The 23,089-nt window shown below is 39.8% G+C and overlaps 1 protein-coding gene across 3 annotated transcripts in view; it reads left to right on the top strand.

Annotated features, from left to right (window-relative positions):
* The window catches only part of LOC114052129 (RNA exonuclease 5-like), a 34,745-nt gene that overhangs the window by 6,229 nt on the left and 5,427 nt on the right, over positions 1-23,089 (top strand). Inside the window, exons 1-16 of one of the 3 annotated variants that reach the window (XM_027874630.1) lie at positions 543-570; positions 1,330-1,390; positions 2,739-2,850; positions 7,427-7,573; positions 8,252-8,340; positions 9,575-9,690; positions 10,708-10,846; positions 10,979-11,073; positions 11,789-11,891; positions 16,119-16,264; positions 17,508-17,628; positions 18,501-18,611; positions 18,759-18,896; positions 21,532-21,624; positions 22,380-22,599; positions 22,841-23,037. In XM_027874630.1, coding sequence (XP_027730431.1) covers positions 2,844-2,850; positions 7,427-7,573; positions 8,252-8,340; positions 9,575-9,690; positions 10,708-10,846; positions 10,979-11,073; positions 11,789-11,891; positions 16,119-16,264; positions 17,508-17,628; positions 18,501-18,611; positions 18,759-18,896; positions 21,532-21,624; positions 22,380-22,599; positions 22,841-23,037 — 1,722 coding nt within the window. In that variant the 5' untranslated portion in view covers positions 543-570; positions 1,330-1,390; positions 2,739-2,843. Of the gene's footprint in view, positions 1-440; positions 571-1,329; positions 1,391-2,738; positions 2,851-7,426; positions 7,574-8,251; positions 8,341-9,574; positions 9,691-10,707; positions 10,847-10,978; positions 11,074-11,788; positions 11,892-16,118; positions 16,265-17,507; positions 17,629-18,500; positions 18,612-18,758; positions 18,897-21,531; positions 21,625-22,379; positions 22,600-22,840; positions 23,038-23,089 lie in introns of those variants that run through there. The other 2 variants (XM_027874629.1, XM_027874628.1) reach the window with 2 other exon arrangements.

Here is a 23,089-nt window from a genome sequence, read left to right as displayed (position 1 = left end):
GGAGCAGTTTTTTGATTGACATGGAGGATGGCCCTTCCAAGCACACATGTATTTTCCCACTTAAGGGAGGACTGCATCAATAGAAGGGAAGCAGGACAGAGGGTCTGCTCCCTGCATAGAAAAGGAAACCCCATTCTCCCGTAGACAGTCATTTTAAAAAGAAGGCTGGGTTCCAGTTTAAAGTGCCAGGCCAGGACAGTATTGGATTTGATACATAGAATTTCACTTTTTCCAGATTGCTTGGCTTGTGACTATTCAGCACAACTCATTGATGTTTATTTGAACTCTGTGGTGACAGCTGGCCTCATCACCCATGTGAGACACCAGGGTCTATCTGTTAGCTCTTGCTAATTGCTTTTCTGCACGCCTCCTCCTCACTGTGTATTTGAAGCTAACTTTGGGGTCTTGGCTGTTGCCTGTATGTTGCTTTGATTTCTCAGCAGCTGGTGCCATCTTTCTCACCCAACGCATCTGAACGGTGTGGTGGTTATTGTTCTTCAGGAAGTGAGTCAGCTGCTCTTCTACAAGTTCTATTTGCAGTTCAAACACCTACGAAAGGCATTCAGATATGTAAGTTGAGAAGGCCTTCCTGTGTAGTAGTCCAAACCAAACCTTCCTGCTTTGTCCCTGATGCGCTGTCTCACAATGTACCTTTCTTCCTACAGTCCTGAAGAATCCATTCTGTTCCAGTGGCCAGGTCTGGATAGCTCAGGGCTAGACTTAGAGAGAGACTGTATCACTGACTTGCTTTCTCATTTAGCTTCCTCATTTCCTCTCTTGTAAAATGGGAGCACTAGCACCAGCTTGATTTATCTAGGATGAGGATTAAATGAGATACTAGATTGAAAAGTGCAGTGCCCCATACAGATGCAGAGTGGCTTATGAGGCTATGTTCACCAGACTCTGCTCTAGTACGAGTTCCTAGTGGCTTTTGTTGACCCTCTTCTTCCTTTATTGGACTGTCTGAGGACAAAGAAATGTTTAAGAATTTGTGATAAAGAGAAAGGAATTTGAGTCAGTAATATTTGAAAGGTGAGAAAGAAGCAAAAAAGGTGTGTGGTGGAGTGGGGAATAAAGAAATAAAGGAACATTTTAATTAGATTATTAGATAATTAGCTCAGGGAAGGCAGGAACAATGCCTCATACTTCTTTGTATACCTCAACTCACCTAACATTGTGCTTAGAGTGTGCAGGACTCTAGGAATTAACTTGATGGGTGAATGAATGAATGAATGTGAATGGGTGAAATTGGAAGCTGCCTGAGAAAAGATAGCGTGATTTGCCTAGGTGCAGGCAAATACATGTATTGCCCTTTCCTCTCTATTTCAGACACCTGGCTGTGGAGAATCCTACTAGAGACTACTATTCCAGGGACTGCACAGGTCACTCTGTATGTGACATTTTAGGTGTTTAAACTCTATAAAAGGGCTGTCTCCACATGTAGCCTGCATTGAAACATTGTGTGAGGTTTTCCCATCATTATATATCAATTGATTTTGGGACAAAAACAAAACAGTCTCTGGTCTAAAGGAACTTAAATTTTCGGTACATGCACAGCTAAGTCAATTAAAAATAATATAAAAAATTTTTTTAAATAAAATCAATTTATTTTGGGACTATTGTGTGAAAAGGCTGAACCTAATTAAATGGTGATTGTCCAAACTCCTAGTTCATGCTAAGCCTTGCTATCCCAAACTAAAGCCTTCCTTTAAGGAGAAGGAGTTTTTACACATCTTTATATGTGTAAACAAAATGCACATGAGATAAAGCCTGGTTAATCCAGTAAAACACAGCTTAGGCCTTCATCACCTCTCCTTTGTGCTGTGTAGTAACCTTCTTAGTGTTCTTCCTGCCTTCAGTCATTTCCCTTGCCCATCCATCACACAGTTGGTGAAATACTTTTCCTGATGCACAAGTATCTGGTCATGTCCCTCACTGCCCTGCTCAGAAACCTTGAGTGACTCCCAGCTACCTAAGGGATAGAATGTAAAATGTAGAGCTAGCTTTTTAAGACTCTCCATAATCTGATGCCTCTTTATCACTCAAGCCTTTTTGTTTTTCATATTACCTCACCCTCTCATGCATTCAATGGTCTGGCCAAACTCTGTTGCTAGCTATTTCCCAGTTTGCCCATGTTGTTTTCTGCCCCTCCATTGGCCCAGAATGTAGACATTTCTCCCTTCATTTCCACTTATTGACAACCTACTCTCTCCTTCTTGTCCTAGTTTAGGTGCCATCTATTTCGCCCTCTTCCCTGATTTCCTACAGAGAGAAGTGATCTTTTTTTCCTCCAGTTTTCTTAGAACACTTTCTCTAAATCTTTTCCTTTGACTTTATTGTCATCTATCTTATATCATTCTGTCCCCACTTTTATTGTAAGTGTCCTTGAGGCCAGAGACTACATCTTGTTTTGTTTTTGTCACCCCAGTGCCTAGCATGCTGCCTGGCACCTAGTTACATATTAATAAATGTTTGTTCAGTTGAAACTAAGACAATTGATACTCAGATCCTTATCAATATACTCATAGGTTGCTAAGCAGAACTCCTGGCTCAGTTAGACTGAACTGCCCCCAAATAAGTCAGATCCAAGGAAGAATGCATGAATACTGAGAACCTAAGAATTTAGATGTTTAAAAACTGCCTAATTTTTACAAACATTTTATTTGGGTGGTATTATCTCATTACCTTTTCAGGGGTGGTAGTGAAAATCTGTTCCTATTTACTCACTGTTTGTACAGAGATTCCGTTTGCCGGTTCCATCAGCCAATTTTCTCGCAGACATTATTGGGGAACAGCCTAATGGAAATAAAGAGGAAGAAGGAATCCTGCCTACACCCAGTGCCATGCAAGGTAGAGATATAAATCTTGTCAGTGATTTGCTCATTCAGAAGGATGTGATGAATATGTTTGTGTTAAACATAAACATAGAAAGAGAACAATTCTATGAACTAAGAACATTTCAAACAATTTGTAAATGCTATTTTACCTAATAATCTCCTCCTGCTGTCTCTGGGACCTGGTTGCCTCCGTTAGCTTCCTTCTGTTTTATGACCTCTCCATTGGCATCTTTCCTTCTGCCCGCAATCATTTGCAGATCACTTTCTCGAAAGTGTTTTTCTCCATACAATTGGCCTTCCTAACCACTGACTTTTTAATGATCTGACTTTAGTTTATTTGTTTATACGTTGAGCTTTGACACCTTTTCATAGTTTGTTTTTCCCCCATTAAAAAAAAAAATTCTGAACTTAACAGGCATCAACTAAAGTGAGCACTTCCATATACATAATAGAATAGAGAGTGTTGTACATGAAACTAAATGTTTATTAAATATAGCTTGTTTTTCTCTTTAAGTATATAATAAATTCAGTGTCATTTTCAAAGTTGCCCTGCTTGTTTGTGATTCCTTTTGTCCACTTTTGTGTATTAAAAGAAAATGCTTCAGTGATCCACTTTTTCTTTTTGGAGGCGCCGTTTCCCTAGCTCTCCTCTCCCTTCCTACTCTTTGCCTCCCCCTGCCCACCAAAAAAAAAAAATTGAGAAAAAAATAGCAAAACCTTTGTAACAAATACTCACAATTAAGCACAATAAATCCCTGCAATGTCTGTATCTGAAAATGTGTGTCTCATTGTACAACGTGATTCCCTCTCCTCTCTGTCAGGAGATGGGTAGCATGCTTCATCATTAGTTCTCTGGAATCATATGATCGGTCATTGCGTTGATTGGAGTTATTTCAAAGTTGTTTGTCTTCACAATATTATTATTGAAGAAAGTGGTTTTGAAGAAAGAAACCTGGTTCTCTTTACTCTAGTTCAGTTCATACAAGTCTTCATAAGTATCATCCTCAACTCTTCTCTTTCTCACCTCCAGTATTTAATCTGTTGCCATGTACTGTCAATTCTACCTTCCTGGCATCTCTCATAGAAGGGGGTTTCTTTCTTCTGACACTGCCATCACTCTAGTGTGGACCTTCATCCCCTGAGGTGCTATGATAATAACTAATACAGTTGTAGCCTTCTAGTTGATTTTCCTGCTTTGAGTCTCTCCCCACCCTCCATTCAGCTGCCAAAGTGGTTCTTCTAAAATGTTGGTCTGTCCATGTCACCCCCTTACTCAGTAAACTTTAGTGACTCTACTACATTAAGGATCAAATATAAAATGCTTTTGTCTTTTAAAGACCTTCATAACTTGGCCCTTCCTACTTTTCCAGTCTTCTTACCCCTTACCTCCACAAACTCTGCAGTACAATGACATGTGCAGCTTCTCATCACCTCATACCTTGACTATTGCAATAATCTGTTGGTCAGTCTACCTGTCTCAAGTCTCTCTCCATTCCAATCCATCCTTCATTCAGCCACTTTAAGTGATTTTTCTAAAGCCGTGTCCAACCATGTCGCTGCCCTACTCAGTAAACTCCATTGGTTCCCTCTTACATCCAGTATCAAATATAAAATCCTCTGCTTGGCATTCAAAGCTCTTCATAACCCAGCCCCTTCCTACAGTTATAGTCTTATACCTTACTCCGTGATGTATTCTTCAGTCCATTGACAGGGCCACAGACAGGACACTCCATCTCTTCTCTCCAGGCATTTTCTTTAGGTGTTCTTCATGCCCGGAATTCTTTATCTTCTCATCTCCCTCATGGTTTCCCTGGCTTCCTTTACATCCCAGGTAAAATCCCATCTTCTACAAGAGGCCTTTTCTATGTAACCCGTATATAGCTTGTTGTAAACAACATAGTTGTTTACTTATTGTCTCCTTGAGGTCAGGGACTGACTTTTGCCTCTGTTTTTATTCCCAATACTTAGTACATTGTCTGGCACATACTGAATGCTTAGTAAATGTTTATCGATTGATTGACACTGACCTCCTTGCTAATTCCTTACAGAAAACATTCCCATCTTCCAGCTGTGTTCAGTTTCACTGCCTCTTCCCTACCCCTGTTTCCGTCTTCATCTTTATCTCCTAGCTTCCTTGGTTTCCTTCAAATCTCTATCTAAAGTCTCATCTTCTGCCAGAAGCCAACTTCCCAGTCATTTTCAATGTTAGTCCCTTCCCTCTGGAAGTACCACAAGTTATCCTACGTATCTTTTGTTTGGACAAAGTTGTTTATCTGTTGTCTTCCCCGTTAGATTGTGAGCTTCTTGAGAGCAGAGACTGTTTTCATTCTTCTTTGTTATCTTCAGTGCTTACTACAGTGTCTGAAAAATAGTAAATACTAAACAAAGTTTCCTGACTTGACTTGCTAGGTTTTTGTGAAAATCCATCCCTTTCGTCATTTATTACATTGAGATAATACTTCATTACATGACTATACCATAATTTGTTCATTGATTCTTCCAATTGATAGGCATCCTCTTAACTTCCTGTTCTTGCTAAAACAAAGAGAATTGCTATAGTTTTGTATGTAGGCATCCTTTTCCTCTTTAATTCATCTCTTTGGGGTATAGAACTAGTAGTGTTATTGCTGGGTCAAAGAATATATAGGCTTTAGTGATGTAGCTCCAAATTACTTTTCAGACTGGCTAGACTAGTTTATAGCCCTGCCACCAAGGCATTCATATTCCTGTTTTTGTGAAACAACTGCCATTTTCCATTTTTGGTCATCTGTGCCAGTCTGATAGGTATGAGGCAGAGTATCAGGGTTGTTTTAATTGTATATTTCTCTAATTATTGGTGATTGGGAATTTCTTCATGTGGTTGTTGATAGATTATATTTCTTCTCTGAGAATTGCCCGTTCATATTTTTTGACCGGTTATATCTTGAGGAATGACTCTTTTTCTTATAAGTTTTCAGTTCCTTATATATCTTGGATCTGAGACCTTTATCAGAAAATCTTTTTGCAAAGATTTTTCTCCCAATTAAATATTTCCCTTATAATTTTAACTGCGTTGGTTTTGTTTGCTCCTAGGTACTGTCCTATTTCTCTCCTTTATTTTACTGCCAGTGTTAAATGAATGGTCTGTGTTCATTTCCTCACTTCCCATTCATTTCTTTAAATCTCATATAATCTATTTTTAGTTCTCAATATCCCCAAGTCTCTTTCCCCTTCTACTTGTCTATTTTTGTCCATGGTACTGCTACCCTTCTTCCTGTTGCCTGAGCCTTCAGAACCTTACAATTACTCCCCTCCTTTACCCCTAGGCCTGATTAATAACTAGGTCCTGTTATTTCTCTCTCCTCTCTGTATCATACTTCTTCCTTTGCTGCCTTTGCCTTAGTTCAAGTCTTATCACTTTGTATCTGCACTTATTATAATGGGTCTAAATATTCTCCCCACTTATAAATGTTCTTCTCTCCAAACCAAAACCAGTCCTGTATACTAATGCTGTGTTCATCTTCTGAAAATACCATTTTGATCATGTTACTACTGTGTTCCAGAAATTCAAATGGTTCCCCCTTACCTACATGATAAAGATCAGACTCCCAAGTCTGGGGTTCAGGGCTCTCTATGATCTTATCACGACATTCTTTTTCTAATCTTATGTCGCTTTATTACTCCTTCACAGATGTTCTGCTTTAATCAGATTGGTGTATTACCAGTGCATTCCTACCTCTGCACCTTTGTGCACACTGTTTTCCTTACCTGGAATGCCGTGTTCCTCCTCCTTTTCCACCCATGTGAATTCCACTCAGTCCTTCAAGGCCCAGCTTAAGTCTCACTACCTCCCTGACACCTTCCCTGAACACCCTGCCTGAAGTGATGCTTCCCTCCTCTGAAATCACACCACTTTTTATCTCTGTCCCTTAAGACATAAATAAGTAAACAGACCAGTGTCTCCACATCTAGATATTAGATCCATGAAAGAAAAAGTTATGCCTCCTTCTTAGTTGTATATCTGCATGTAGCATTTAGATACAGTGTGGTATAGTGTCATGGCCCAGGTGGGCACACAGCTCATGAGTGCTGCCAGAACCAGATTCAAATGAAATGGGGAAATTTTTAACAAAATAAAATATAGCGTAGATAATGTTAACTTGTGGTTTTTCTAAGTCAACATGTAGCCCACCGGGACCCATTTCTGTTTGAGTTTTATACCTCTGGTAGTGGATGGAGAGCTGGCTTCAGATCCAGAAAGTGCTGGGTCCCAGCCTCATGCCTGACATGTACCACCTCTGTGGCTATAAGCAAATAATTTAATTTCTCAGTACTCTGGACAGCTCTCCAAGACTATAAGTTACAGAGAAGGTGTCAACTTGAATTAGTAGAGGGAGTTTTCTCATTAGGATGTTCCCTATATCAAAGAAATCTTGGATGTAGCTTTATCCCTATATGCCATACCTTAAATGCTTCACTAAATCATTGTTGAGTAATAAGAAAATTATTTTCAAAGAGCTCTAGTAAGCTATCCAACAGAGATAATGCCATTGGGAATGCTCTGTTAAAAGCACATTTTAACACATCAACTCTGGACCTACTTGTTTCAGTGTCATCATCCTCTCTTGCCAATCCACAAGCCATCACAGACTTGCAAAATGATCCCATCATTCAGAAATATGGATTTGAAAAAGTGGGTTTGGTTAGATGCCTGTTGACCAAAGAAGAGATGAAAAAATTTGACTTTCCACTCCAAGGTTGGTTGAGATTACTATTGGCATGGTAGTAGAAATATATAAAAATAAGAAAGTTATTTTAAAAAACTAGAGCATTGGTGTTTGATCTTCTTAACCACTGTCCATCTCTACCCATTCTCTTTTCTCAGTAATAGTGGTACTTTAATGGATCATGAAAGCTAAGTCCATATGGACATGGAACAAAGTTAAACCCTGAACATTTTTTCCTGTTCCTGTTTAGTCTGTGTTAAGTCTTTTATTTTGGGAAGAAGTGCTTTTATAGACTATTCCTTTTCTGTGAATACTAGCATAAAAATTCACTGTGGTGACAAATGACAATGGCCAGAGAAAGTATGCTAGCCGGTGGTTTCTTAAATAAAGGGGGAATGTTTATGTTTTCTGTTGGTGTTTTTAAAAGATGGACAGACTTTCCCCAGAAGCCACTGTTTATTTTATTCCAGGAGTAAGTGATTTATATGATGCTTTCGTGACCAAAATGTTGCAGATGAGAAATCAGGTAGAATGCCATAATGGACAAATGTAAAGTGACCTTTCAGAGCACTAAGGGTAACACCAGTTGTAGCATACAGGATCCAGTTGTCCTTGCTAAATTCTATATGCCTCTTCTAGACAATTGAACATCATCATCTCTGTCATTTTTTGTATAAACATAGTTTTTGTTTGTTTGTTCATCTCCAGGTTTGGCTAACTGTAGAAACTTTGTTTCTACTGAATGTGTTGGTCCAGTAAGCGACAGCAGCCCCCTTTTTGGCCTAGACTGTGAAATGGTATGAGATGAATCTCATTATTATAATGGCTGCTCAGAATAGATATTGCCATCCTCAAGGACAGGAATTCACTTATGGTAGAGTGAAACATAGCGTTTTTGATCAATTCAAGTTTAATGCAAAGAATTGGGTTTTCAAAATCTGTGTTTATGGGGCTTGGGTACCAGAAACACAAAGGTCACAGCATGGTAAAAAGCACTAGACCTAAATTCAAATCTTCCGACTCAGAGTCCTGACACCACCACTTACTAGTTATAGGACCCTGGGCAAGTCTGAGAGCCTCATTTTCCCTTTTTTATAGGTAAGGGTATTAATATTTATACTACCTACCTCATGGGGCTATTGTAAGCTATTACTAATGCTAATACTTAAAAAAAAATAAAAACAAACCACCTTGGTGCTGGTTTCCAGCAGACTTAAGGGTATTTTTTTTTTGTTGTGTTTTGTTTTTTTTGGTGAGGCACTTGGGGTTAAGTGACTTGCCCAGGGTCACACAGCTAGTAAGTGTCTGAGAAGGAATTTGAGCCTGGGCAGGTGGGATGCTGGTCTGAGAAGGAATTTGAACTCAGGTCTTCCTGACTGCAGGGCCGGTGCTGTATCCACTGCACCACTTAGCCGCCCCCAGACTTAAGTCTACAAGTTACATTAGTTGTCTATCATTTCTGTGACACATGAATTATTTACATATAACCACAAGAACCATATTTATTTCTTTTTATCTTTTTGACAGAGGGCTTTCTGTTTTATGATCTCTTTACACAATTGCCAGTGAGGCAGTATTGTAGATAGGGTGCTGGCATTGGAATCAGGAAGAACTGAGTTCAAATCCTGAATAGAAATAGCTTTATAAAGTACCTCAAGTGCCTATTATTGTTCTGTTATTACTGCAAGAAGACATTTTTACAACTACAGAATGAAGAGTAGAAAATAGTCTTGGACCCTTCTGTATATGGCTTTGTGTGTCCCCAGTTCCCATTATAGACCAGACATCTGCTTTCTCTGGTGGGGAGATAGCATCTCTTCTTCTTTTTCCTATTCTTTCTCTAACATAGCCTTTACAGTGAAGTTGTGTCATGCTCGTTTTCATGAATGTAATTTTCAGAAACCCTTCCTTGATTTGACTTTTCCTACCTTGATACCCACAAAGTAAGTAGAACAGGTTATCATATTTAAACAAGCAGGAAACAGTGGCCCACATGGGTACAGCAGCCTGACTGTGTCTTTGGTTTTTCAGTGCCTTACACCAAATGGGAATGAACTCACACGAGTCTCGTTGGTTGATGCAGAAGGTCATTGTGTCATGGATGAACTTGTCAAACCTGACAACAAGATTCTGAACTACCTCACCAGGTGAATACCTGCAAATTGACTTGTAGCTTTTCCCAACCCAGGTCAGATTGAAATTGATGGAAACTTTTATAGGAAGAGGCCTGGAGCTTTTGTGGAGTTGCATGATTTAGCTAGCTGGGATATAAAAGTCCATAGGGAAGAAATTTGGACTGCGCCATGTCAGTTACATTTCTCTACCAGAAGTGCTTTGGCTCATTTTCAGATGTGTAACATTCTTACACTTTTCTCCCTATATCTCTTATGAACTTAGACCAGTGGGAAATTGCTAGCATCTTTGCCATGGGATCTCATAATAGTCATTCTAACACTAGATCACATTAAATGGGGCTGTGCCATCTAACAAGATTCCTTTTCTAGAAATTTGAAGTTCATCAGATTGCATGCAATTGCTGAGTTGATCTTAAAGCTTAGCCTGTCAGTTAGAAAAAAACAAATATTCACCAAAAATATCCAGGATCAATACATGTCTGTGTTTCTGTTCAAAGATTCTGAATTAATATATTGAGGCATGTGCCACATAATGTGCTTAATTTTGTCATTATTAAAGCATTCTCAAAAAGAAAGTGGACAATGAAACGTTTTTGTTGTTTTGTTCATTGAAGATGTACTTGTGGAAATGGGAGGGATCATGAAGACTGAGATTGTACGTAGAGAATAGCAGGCCGAAGAACAGAGCCTTGAGAGGTCCCTGCATTTAGGGGATAGAAAGAAAAAAAAACAAAAGCAGTGAAGAAAATGTGATTAGTCAGAGAGGTAGGATGGAAACCATGTAGTAACATGAAAGCAAGGGAGCCAAGTGTTTCAAAAGACTATCCAATATGTAAGAGTAGACAACAGTTAAAATTTCAAAAGCAGCCTTGTTAACTGTTCTTAATTAGACTGCAATGACTTACATTTCTCTTTCTAAGTACAGTCCCTATGGTAATAATGCTTTCCTTAGGACACATTTCAGGATTGGAGCTGGGGAAATGGAACCAGCTACTCTTACAGCCTCCATCTTTTTGCTTTTATGGAAAGGTTCTCAGGTATCACACGGAAGATTCTTAAACCTGTGACCACAAAACTCAGAGATGTCCAGGCCAAGTTAAAAAAGCTGCTCCCACCAGATGCGGTGTTAGTAGGCCATTCCTTAAATGCAGACCTTCAAGCCTTACAAGTATGTACCTATATGGGGACTCCATTTTTCTGTTATATCCTCTTATTTTCCTCTACCTTTCTCACCTCCCTGACCCCTCCATTTATCCATTGTTTTAGAAAGTTGAAAAGGGGTTTTATTTTCCCTCTACAGATGATACATCCCAATGTTATTGACACTTCGTTGCTTTTTGTCAGAAATTTGGGACGAAGATTTAAGCTCAAGTTCTTAGCCAAGGCTGTTTTAGGGTAAGTTTATTACAGTTTGAGTTCTTTTACACTACAGTAGTTCCCTGTATTGACATGTTCAAATAGGGCAGAATATCTCTAATCATGATTGTTGCTCAAATTTAGAACTCTTTAAGGTTTGTAAAGTGCTTTAACATATATTATCTCATTTAATCCTTGTGCTAATTTTATCCCTATCTTACCCATAAGGAAACTGAGGCTTATAGAGGTTAAGTGACTTGCCCAGGTCACAAAGCTCGTAAGTGTCTGAGGCAGCATTTTAACCAAAGTCTTCCTGACTCTAGCCCTGGTGTTTTGTCCACTGTACAATGTGCTTCATGTAATGAATTGGAAATATACACCTCTCAATTTGTGTTATCTTTTCTGTGACTTATGCTTAGTGTCATACCCACCTCTTGAGAAGCCCTGTAGGGTAGACAACAAGGAACTAAACTGTGATTGAATTGGATGGGGGAAAAAAAGTATCAAAGTTGACAAAACATTTCAAAATCCCACCATTTTCAGCCCCTAAACTGTGACAAGCAGCATCTGTTGACATGCCCACTGTAGATGTAGGCCCTTTTAGTTTTTTCTGAATCACAGATTCTACATGCAGCCAGAAAACACAGGAAAAAACATCAGCCGGAGAGAGCTACGCAGACATGGACCTTTTATGCCAAGTGTTAGCCTGTGATTCCTGAGTTAATAAGCTGTCTTTTACTCTTACTTCCTTTAGGAAGGAAATACAGTGCCCCGACAGGGTTGGCCATGATTCTACAGAAGATGCTGTTGCAACCCTTGAACTGGCTCAGTATTTTATTAAACATGGCCCAAAGAAGGTTAGTAGTTATAAAGTACTTTAAGTCTAACTAATATTTACATGCCTTTTTAAACTAGAGTGAAATTGTAAATCATTATCTCTTTTTTTAAAAATTGATGTGCACATGTTTTGATTTTATGTCACTTTAATTTACCGATATATTCCCTCCCTTCTCTTCTGTCTCCCAGAGCACCATTCTTTACCAAAAAGAGGAAAAACAATTCAGCAAACATTATCCATATGTCAACCAGATATGAAATTTTAGGTAGTGTTCCACTCCCATAGTCTCCTACCTCTGGAAAAAAAAAAGGGGAAGGAAGAGCATTCTTGTATCTTGACTTTGGGGCCAGAGTTGGTTGCTATAATTACATGTCATTCAGTTTTGATTTGGGGGGATTGTTCTTGCTATTTACATTGTCCTAGTCATAGGTATTGTTTTCCTGGTTGTACTTGATTTTGCATCAGTTCCAGTGTTTTCTATATTTTGCATATTCATGATTTCTTGAATCACAGATTCTATTCATTACATTCATATTCTACAGTATGTTTAACCATTTCTCACTTGGTGGGCATCTACTGTCTCTCTACTTCTTTATCCCCAACAAAAAGTGCTACTGTGTTTTCAATTCTTTATTTCCACTTTCTAATTCTATACTACTACTACTACTACTACTACTACTACTACTACCATTACCACTACTACTACCTTGTTTCTAATGCTTTGCTTCTACAAAACATACTTTTGCATATGTAGGATCTTTCTTTTTGTCATTGGCCTCATTGGAGTATATACCTGACACTGAGATCCCTGACTCAAAGGGTATGGACATTTCAGTCACTTTCTTAGCATAATTCCAAATTGCTTTCCAAAATGGTTAGAGTAATGTTCCATTCTACCAGCAATGTATCAGTTTGCTCTTTTCCCCATAACCCCTCTGAAATTGACTATTTCTGTCTTATTTTTGCCAATTTATTAGGTGTAAGCTAAAATGGAATTGTTTTGATTTGCATTGCTCTTACTAGTTATTGGAAGCAGTCTTTCATATGATTTTTAAAGGTTTTTAATTCTTTTGAGAACTCTTTGATCATTTCTTTTGACTGTTTATCCATTAGGGAATAACTTTTCGTCTTATGGATTTGTGTTAGTTGAATTAATCAGTGAAGCACTTATTGTGTGCCAAGAACTGGGGATGCAAATAGCAAAAGAAGACAGCCATGGAGCTTACATTCTAATTGAGAGAAACAACATATAAGGAATTTGGGGGCAGCTAGGTGGCACAGTGGATAGAGCACTGGCCCTGGAGTCAGGAGGACCTGAGTTCAAATCTGACCTCAGACACATAACACTCACTAGCTGTGTGACCCTGGGAAAGTCACTTAACCCCATTGCCTAGCAAAAAATAAACAACAACAACAAAAACATATAAGGAATTTTCAGTCGAGGTACATAGAAAGGATGGTAGGTCAACTAAAAGTCCCAGGAGTCCTTATCCTGGAGGGGACTGCTCCACTGCCATCATTGAGAAGTGGGAAGTGGATCTGAGAGCCAGTGGAACTGGGATTCTGGGTTCCTTCTGGCATGGGGTGGAATGGAGGGTCAGTGTTTGGTAAGGAACAATAGAAAAGGGCAGTGGACAGGAAAGTGTAACTTAAGGGTCCGGGGGAAGGGAAAGTGACCCCCTCTTGGCTAGCTAGCTCTATCGCTCCCCCTTTTCTCTCCCATGTATGTGTTGTGTATGTGGATATATGTGTTATGTGTAGTGTGTGTAGTGTATGTGTATACATATGTACCTAGAGGTCTTTTCTTATATGTCTTGGGTATCAGACTTTTACAGAGATATTTGATGAAAATATTTTTCCCATTCAACTTCTCTTATTCTAGTTGCATTGATCTTATTAGCATTAAAATATTGCATTTTCATGTAATTGAAATGATCAGTTTTATCTTTTGTGTTGCCTCTATGTCTGTTTCATCAACTTTATTTTTTAACTAGGATTGAATTTTGAAAAGGTGATTTATGTTAACCACAAAATCTGTCGTTAAGCATTTTTCAGGAACCTCAGGATCATTTTCTTGATCTCAGGAGTAGCATTTAGTATAAGACAGATCAGTCAGAGCTGTTTAGTTGTTGAACTCTTCTCTACATTTCCTAATAGGATATACTTGAGGGCAGAGAGTATTTCATTTTTGTCTCTGTAAATCCCAGGTCTTGGCACAAGTACTTTTTTTTTTAATTAACAAAAATTTATTTTCTCTCCCTTCCACCTGCCCTTCCATTGAAATAAAAGAAAAATAAAACCCTTGTAACAAATAGTATAGTCAAGCAAAGTAAATTCCTGCATTGGCCATTCCCCCTCCTTCCTTAAATGTGTGTGTGTGTGTGTGTGTGTCTGTCTGTCTGTCTGTCTGTCTGTCTGTCTGTCCCTTGACTCTCCATCCCCTCTCTGTCAAGAGGTAGGGAGTATGCTTCATCATGGCTGCTCTTATGTTAAGTCTTTCAGAGTCATTTGTTTTAACGGTGTTGTTGTTCACAAAAAGAAGCAAAAGACAGTCTCTGTCCTCAAAGAGTTTACAATCTAATAGGGGAGACAACATACAAACATATATGCAAAACAAACTGTTTACACAAAAATAGACAATTAGCCAAAGGAAGAAACTGGAATTAAGAGGGGTTGGGGAAGGCTTCCTGTAGGAAGTGGGATTTTAATCGGGACTCAAAGGAAGCCTAGGTAGTGGATGGAAGTGGAGTTGAACTGCTCAGAAAGTGTCATGGCAGGCTGGTTCTGAGCAGGAAAAGGTGACAGCTCATCTGTCAGAGCTAGGAGACCAGGGGCCAAGTCCCAGGTGGTTGTGGTGGTGGAAAGCTGAAGGTAATGACCGAAGGGGAAACAGTATGGTGAGGAAGTGTCATGTAGGCCTGGTCCTAAGAAAAAATAAGGTGAAGCCCCCCCCCCATCAGATACAGGGACAGAATGGGAGGATGCTCCTGTTGTTTGTTGAATCAGGTAACAAGAGGCTGCCTTATGAGGCAGTCTTACTGATGCAAGAGCAGGAGGTGCGGGCACACCCTATAAGACCAACCTGGAAAGTAACATTGCAGGTTATGATGATGCTCCATCTTGTACAGGAAATAAACACATTTGACAGAGTCCACGGTTGTGTTCCACATAGAGCCAGAAGGTGTTTCAATGCTGACTTTTGAGAGGGAGATTCTAAACTACCCAGCTGGGCACCTACATCTTTTCCATTCCTCATATGGGGACATCTTTTGTGTAGACAGTTTATCCTCTTTATGCCCCACTGACTCCTTGTCAAACCAAGCTGTACCTCAGTACAAGATTAGACTGACAGCATGAGGAGAACTAATAACAATTAGAATAGGTGTTTGGCCAAACTCTGTGATAATGTATTTTAGTGACCAAGAAGAGATGAGAAAATTAACCTTGCCTTTCTTTATAGAGGTGGAATGCTGTATATACTGTCAGGCTTGCTTGATAATGTTGGGTTCTTCTGAGCTGCTTTTTTCCCCTCTTGTTTCCTTATTTCATGGAATGGCTCACTGGAGAGAGAGGGATATATTCAGAAGCAAAGGATGATATAAAAATGAAAGATACCAATAAAGTTTTAAGAATGGGAGTTTGGGAATCCAGAAAATTTTTAGGCTAGACACAAATTTGTATCTCAAAGTAACTGCCAAGAACAGATAAGTTTTAAATACTATAAATGGACAGAGTGGCATTTCTAGTACTAAACAAAATAAGACTTACTTAAATTCTTTCTGAAGCTATAAAAATGAGTCTACTAAGGATTTCAATACGTTTTCTAAGAGAAGCCATTTCCTCTCCCAGAGACTCGGTTGCACATTCAGTGCAAAAATACACTTTAAGTGACTAACTATAGAGTAATGAATGAGCCAGCCAAAATTGGCATCCCTTTTCACTGAGCCCTACATTGGCATTTCCTTTACATATGTAACAGCATGGGCTTCTTGAGGCAGATTGGCATCTGTAGTTAGGCAAATTAGAAACCATCTGTTAAGTTGTCAGCCCAGCATCTGAAAAAAGAGAAGCATCCATTGAACCTTTCTAGTTTGTTTTATCCTTCCTTCCCTCCCACCCTACTTCCACCACCACCTTTTCTTTTTTCTTTTTTGCTTAAAAAAAAAATGCAGCCTGTCTACCTGAAAATGATTCTATAATAAACACCCAAGAAACTGGTGGGTTTCCCACTCTTTCTTTCCTCAAGATTGCAGAGATGAAGCTGGATACAGCAGTTAACTCCCAACAATTTCTGGCAAGTCCAAAACAGAAAAACACATTGCCCTTGTGCCCCAGTGGACCCCATAAAGAAGCAAGACTTCCAACAGATGCAACATGGCAGAAGAATTCAGGGTAACTTTTTTGATCCTTAGGCAAATGGGAAGTGGTAGAATGAGGGTGCAGATTGCCTTCTCCTCCATGTCATTTTCCAATGTGTTGAGAGGCAGGTTTTTGTAGTGGAAAGCACACTGATTCCAAAGGACCCACAAATAAAGTATTCCATTCATCTCCTAACAGGGAGGTGGTTTTGGACATGGCCAGTGTGGGGATTTGTTTTACCTGACTATGCATATTTGTTACAAGGGTTTCTTTTTCTTTTTTCTCCTTTTCCAGTGGAAGAAATGGGAGGAAGGAGGGAACAAGTGGAAAGATGTATATTAATTGAAAAAAATAAAGAGTACAGGATTTGGAATTAATGGACTCAATTGACATCTTGATTCTATTATATACTAGCATTGTGACATTGGGCACCTTTGTTGCCCTCAGTTTCCTTATCTGCAGAATAAGGGGTTTGAACTAGATGATCTCCAGCTTTAAATCTTATGCCCATAGAGTTATTGCAGGGTACTTAAAATGTCATTACCTCATGGAAATAGTTTCTTAAAAGATCATCCAAATTCATCCAGAATGACTTGGGCAGAACCAGTAGGACAAATGAACAATGACAACAATAATGTAAATGAATTCTAAAAGAGAGCCAAACTGAGTGACTATATTCATCAATTTGGCCCTAGACAAAACAGGTCCTGTAACATACCTCTGTCATCTTCTGATCAGAGAGGTAGGGGGCTACAGGGACATAATGTTGCACAAAGTGGCAGACACCATCACTGCATCAGTCGTTTTTGCTTAACTGTTTTTCTTTTGTTACAAGAAAGGGTTCAGTTCTAGGAGGTGGAGATGTATTCAGAAATGACTGCCATATAAAAAAGCTATCAGTAAAAATGTTAGTTCAGTGAGTGTGTTTTAAGATACACTTTGTCCATTGACATCTAATGGTTGTTCCCAAGTTACGTCCTACTCAGAAAGTTACATGTTCAAATGCATTGGTATAAAGGCAAAAGAAAAACTGGTAAGAAACCAGACTGGCCATGCAGCAGCATTATTTAATGCTCTTTTCCCAGGAGCCTCATTTCCTTATAATCGGGTCTGCCTTAGCCCTGGTCATGTTGGCTAGATTGCAGATATATGTCAGTTCATATTTTGCAAGGAATTTTGATACACGCAGTAACTTAAATGACTTTCTGGGAGCTGATTAAGGCTTCAAAGGGATATTCCATTCCTCCTTATCTCATTGTTATTCTTTCTCTCTTAGTATTTTAGAGTGTTTGGACTTGACTGGTCGGAAACTCCTCTTCCTGTCCCAGAAGGCAGGTGGCAGCACACTTATGTCTTCCAGATTCTGCCGAAGTATTCTGTGTACTTCTGATGAGGAGGTAAGGGATGTGGACTCCTTGTTAGAAATGAAGCTTTTCAGGGGCAGCTAGGTGGCGCAGTGGATAGAGCACCGGCCCTGAAATCAGGAGGACCTGAGTTTAAATCTGGCCTCAGACCAAACACTTGACACATACTAGCTGTGTGACCCTGGGCGAGTCACTTAACCCTAATTGCCCAAAAACAAAACAAAACAAAAAAAAAAGAAATGAAGCTTTTCCAGAGTGAGAACCTCCCCCAGAACACCTCATGTATCGTAATGAGAATGATGATAAATCATCCAGAATGCTTTATGTGGACTCTCTTATTTGATTCTCATGACAGCGCTATGGGGTGTGTGCTATTATTTGACAGATCAGGAAACTGAGGATCAGAGACATTACATGACTTGCCCAGGGTTGCCCAGCCTGTGCATGGCATGATTCAAACAGCCTTTCTAGCCTCAAAGCCCAGTACTGTATTTACTCCCCCACATTTCCTCTCTATGTATGTATGTATTCAGATAGGCAGCTTTTTACCCTGTCAATGATAGTGATATGGCCATGAAAAGTGGTTAAGGTGACATGAAGGAAGATTTCATGTCAACACCCAGGTCTTAAGTATATTTCTTTTAGCTCTGCTGTCCCAGAATATGTGTCAAAGAATTTGTTGAATATGAGAACACTTATAATTCTGACTGCAAAAGTAGACACTAGCCATTGCTATCCATCTAGGGGATTTGAGAAATGAAAATAAGCCAGAGGATTGACTCTGCTACCGTGGGGTATTACTGCTTTTTAAAACCTTGGACATTTCATCTCATATAAAAAATGGTCAGGGTCCTTTGACCCATCTCCCCTATTCCCTACTTCCCAGTGCCTTATACTTCTTACAGGTTCTTGAGCAAGCCCAAGCGGAGGTCCCTCTGTCATCCTTCAGTGTCATCCAGTTCTCACAGTGGCCACATCCTCTTCCACCCAGCCTCACTGTTGAGATGCATAAAAAGGTAATGCTGAACCACACTCTGGTGGTGCTAAAATCTCATCAAATGAACTGATGCATCTTCTGAGGGTGACTTTGGGGGCTTTATTCTCTCTGTATTCTTGCTTCCCCACTTTGACCCCTTGTGTTTTTAATCTTGTTTTTCCTATAGATGAAAGTCAAGTGGGCAGAAATGTCAACTGTCTATGCAGGGCCATTTGGGGGAAGTTTCTGCCTCAAGCCTCTGAAGAAGTTGTTTGCAAGCTTTGGCCCTGTCCATTCGTTGGCAGTTATTCTTGAAACTGATGAGGTAAAGAGCCAAGAGAGTTGCCCTTCAGCCACTACTGGAACAGATTGATAGCCACAAAATGAAATCTCTGATGGAGATGACCTGTGTACCTTTCACAGATAAGAAGCAGTGATCTTGGTGGAAGTGACTTTGGGTTTCGCTTTTCTCTTCTGTATATCCAAGATGAAATGATGCAGGTTTAATGTAGCTAGACTACAAGGAACAAATTTTTGCCACTTTTTTTGTTATTCCATACTTTGAAAAGAGATCCCATTATGACATCAAGTCAAACCACATCTAGAGTGTTAAACATAACTGCCTCCCTACAACTGGAGCTATTTAAAAGTGGAGTGGACTACCTCAAGAGGTGGTAGGTGCTGCCCACTTCACTAGGCAATATTTAAAGGCTAGATCACCATTTACATTCGGGTATAGATTGAACTGGATGCCCCTGAAGTCCCTTCCATCTCTATAGTTCTGCAAATTTATTATGGAGAAAATGGAAAAAGAAAAAGGGTTTTGAAAATAATCTTTAGAGTGAGATCTTTCCTGCCTTGAGAACAGACTATACTTGCTATACTTAGCTTTATGGTAGCTACACAAAAGTGTCAATCTCCTTGGATTTTTGTATTAGAGCCATGATTTCATTGGTGTAAAAACACTCCTCTGCCAATGTAGATTGTCACTTGCTCTGTAATTTACATAGTCTGAGAGAGTTGCCTTGGGCACTGAGAGATTAATGATATATTCACAGCCAGTATGAGTCCAAGGTAGGATTTGAATCCAGGTCTCCCTAACAATCAAGTCCAGCTCTATCTAGTGCACTACACTGCCTCTTTCTCTGTAGTTTACCACTGTCTTTGTTATTGGAAGAAGAAACAGCAGTTTGAATAATTACAAAGAATCAGTGACATTTGGGGATTTGGTAGAAAAGTTCCATACAGCCAGGAAGAGGTATTTAGAAAGCCAAGAATGTTCCTTTCTGATGGCAGCCGTAGCAACTGTAGTCCTGCAATAAAAGCAGTTGCCAAAGACTAAAGGATTACAGTAGCTGTGCCAGGACCACTGGCCCCTGATCATTTTTGTGAGTAGCATTCGAGTCTGTATTGCTTTTATATTTGCATGGCATTTTGAGATCTATTATCTCATTCTGGTCATTATAATCATCCTGTGAAACATCATGTCAGTATTATTATCCCCATTTTACAGATGAGCAAACAGATTTTGTGAGTTGGACACACATCAATTAGAGGGCAGAGCCAGGACTCAGACTTTCATCACATTTCATGATTCCAATTGTAATTTTCTTTTCCTGTGCCACACACCCTTTCTGGTACTAACTTCTCAGGATCAGAAGATAAAGATTAGAAGAGCTAAGATTCCAAAGCTGGGGATTGGGATAACAAGAATTTATGTATACCATGAATTCATAGAACATCTCTGAAAACCCTTGAAAAAAATAATTCACCCTTAGAAATGATTCATAAATAAAATAATAATTATAATAGCTAACTTTATATAGTACTTACTGTGTGCTAGGCATGTGTGTATACATACACATACATACATACATATATACATAGAGAGAAAAAAAACCTCCCTTACCACCTTGGGAAGCCGCCAAGCTAAACTATAACTTCTTCAGCTTCAAGCATTTTTAAATGTTTGCTTTCGTGCTTGTGAATACCTCGCCTTCATCAACATAAACCCTACCCCCTCTACAACTTAGTAAACAATTTTCACTCCTGTGGCCTCACCAGGGATGTCCATCTCTGACCTCAGCTAGGCCCGTGTTTGGTGACAATGACTTAAGTCCACCAGACAGTGTACAACAACAAAAAAAAAAATGATCTGAAATTGCACTATCACAAGGTAATTTTTAAGGATGGAAGCTAAATAAATGATGCTGAAAGATGACAGTTGGAGAGTGGAGGACTGTGAGCATTTTAGTGAATGGGGAGAGGAAACCCTGAAGCTGGGCATCAGACAGAAGTAACGAGATGGGAGAAGGCCAGCACTGGGCTATATCACTTTTTTTTTTAAGGCAATTGGGGTTAAGTAAGTGACTTGCCCAGGGTCACACAGCTAGTGTCAAGTGTTTGGTCTGAGGCCAGATATGAACTCAGGTCCTCTTGACTTCAGGGTCGGTGCTCTATCTGCTGTGCCACCAGGCTGCCCTATATTCTTTTTGACAGTAACTATTTTTCTGTTTGTTTCCCACTCATTTCTCTGCTCCTTGGGCAATGTTTTGATAGGAGCTTTCCTTCAGGAAGGGAATTATTCTGCCATGGTTTATTTCCCATTGAGGATTAGCAAACTTGCATTCTGACTCATAAATTAGTCTCATTCAAATTTAGTTAATATGACTCAGTTTCCCAAATTTTAGTCATGGCTGAGTAGAATTATACAGGTCTGTAAAACTGGGTTTTATAGAGTTGAAGACCCAGAATGTAGAGTATGATGACCCCATCAAAAGCAGGTCAGAAAAACTATCAAGCTCTGCCCATAATATTACAGTACTTATAGTTGCTCTTGGTGTTCTTCATTGACATGATTTCACCTAGATTCTTTCCTTAGTTCCTGCAGTGAAAAGTGGAGGGACAGTCATTTGAAGCCTAGAAGCAAAGTTGATTTTGAGTGTCTTCTCTTTTTGCAGCCCTATCTTTGCATCCAGTATGGAGTACTAGAAGCTGCCCAGCTGGCCATAGAGACCTTGAATGGTGCATGTGTCCAAGGGGTCCGGATCAAGGTAGAGAGCACATGAGAACTGCCGAATGAAAACGGGAAACAAGACCTACCTGCATGCATTCTTTAAGCAGTCCTTAAGAGCCAGTTTTGGGGAATGCACACTGCTACTACAGGTGCCACAGTGACTCACATAGTGTGGTGCTCATTAATACTAGGTCAGTTCTGTGTGAAGACACAGAACATACATGGGAATAGGTATCTTGCCCATTCCTGCCATAGAAAAATATCAGTAGAGTAAGAAAATTAGCAGTCCTCTTCAGAAATGGAGTCTTTGATCAGTTACCATAGTCCTGGTGGATAGTGTTTTGGGTTTAGAGTCAGGAATACCTGGTTTAACTTAATTCTGTGTGCATTTATTAAGTACCTATTATTTGCTGATACTTACCAGCTTTGGGACTGTGGGCAAGTCATTTAAGTTGAATTTCAGTTTTTTCATCTGTAAAATGGAGATATTAGCTATAGATCAAGTTCACAGTGGTTGTGAGGCTCAAATGGAAGTACTTTGAAAATATCAGCTATTATTACTAATTACGAGGTTGAATATGTACTTGTCTTCCTTGTTACTTGTTAGGGCCCTGAACAGTTTGCTCTGAGTGGCTCTTTCTGATTGGATGGAAAGAACCAGATGTGGCCCTCTTTACCCTTCTAACCTAATAGAAGATAGTAGGGTCAGCTGGGCAGCCTTTGAAAATTGCTTAAGTCTGATGGGTAAATAGGTGAAATTAATATGTCAGCCTTCATCTTGTTCCACTCCAGGTGCAGAGGCCAGTGCAAGAGCTCACCTTGGACTGTGACACTATGGTGAGTACCCTGGAGACAGACCCAGAGAACGAAAGTACCATCTACGTGAATGGAATGAAGGAGAGCTATACTGAAGAGGACATGTCCCAGAAGTTTAGTCTCTTGCCCAGTCTGGAAGCTGTCTTCTTGCCTGTGGATCCTCAAAGCAAAAAACACAAGAAGTATTGCTTCCTGAGTGAGTGTCTATCACTTCATTTGGCCTTGGAGGGAGTCAGGGATGTGAGGAGGGACGGAGGGAGTGAAGAATATTAATGATGGTGTGTCTGATTGAGGGGAAGAGGTCAGTAGATGGAAGGCAAAGAACCATACTGAAGCCTGACCCACACAGAGGCCAGTGGTTTGGACCTGATGAACTCTGGCCTCTTGAATGCCAGTGTTTTCTGGCTGCTGTTAATATATTGTGTTTTTACTTCTAGAATTTAGAAGCTCTGAATGTGCCCAGAATGCCCTGAAAATTCTGCATGGCCCAACTGGCCTCAGCTGGAAGCTGGTGTGCAGGAGAGCCCTGACCCCCAGCCACCTCCACGAATGGATCTGTCACTCCTGTCCTGACCCAAGAAGCCCACAAGCATCTGATGTTGTCCCACTAGCCTCAAAGGAAAAGTCTCCCTTGGTAAATAAAGTCACTGATGTCCCTAGTGTTCTGTTGGTTAGCCTTTTCAAGG

This window comes from Vombatus ursinus, unplaced genomic scaffold, assembly GCF_900497805.2.
Source record: "Vombatus ursinus unplaced genomic scaffold, bare-nosed wombat genome assembly UNPS02014807.1, whole genome shotgun sequence".
NCBI classification, from domain to species: Eukaryota; Metazoa; Chordata; class Mammalia; order Diprotodontia; family Vombatidae; genus Vombatus; species Vombatus ursinus.
Note: the sequence above shows the minus strand (reverse complement) of the source record. Positions and strands in the feature narration are given on the sequence as shown.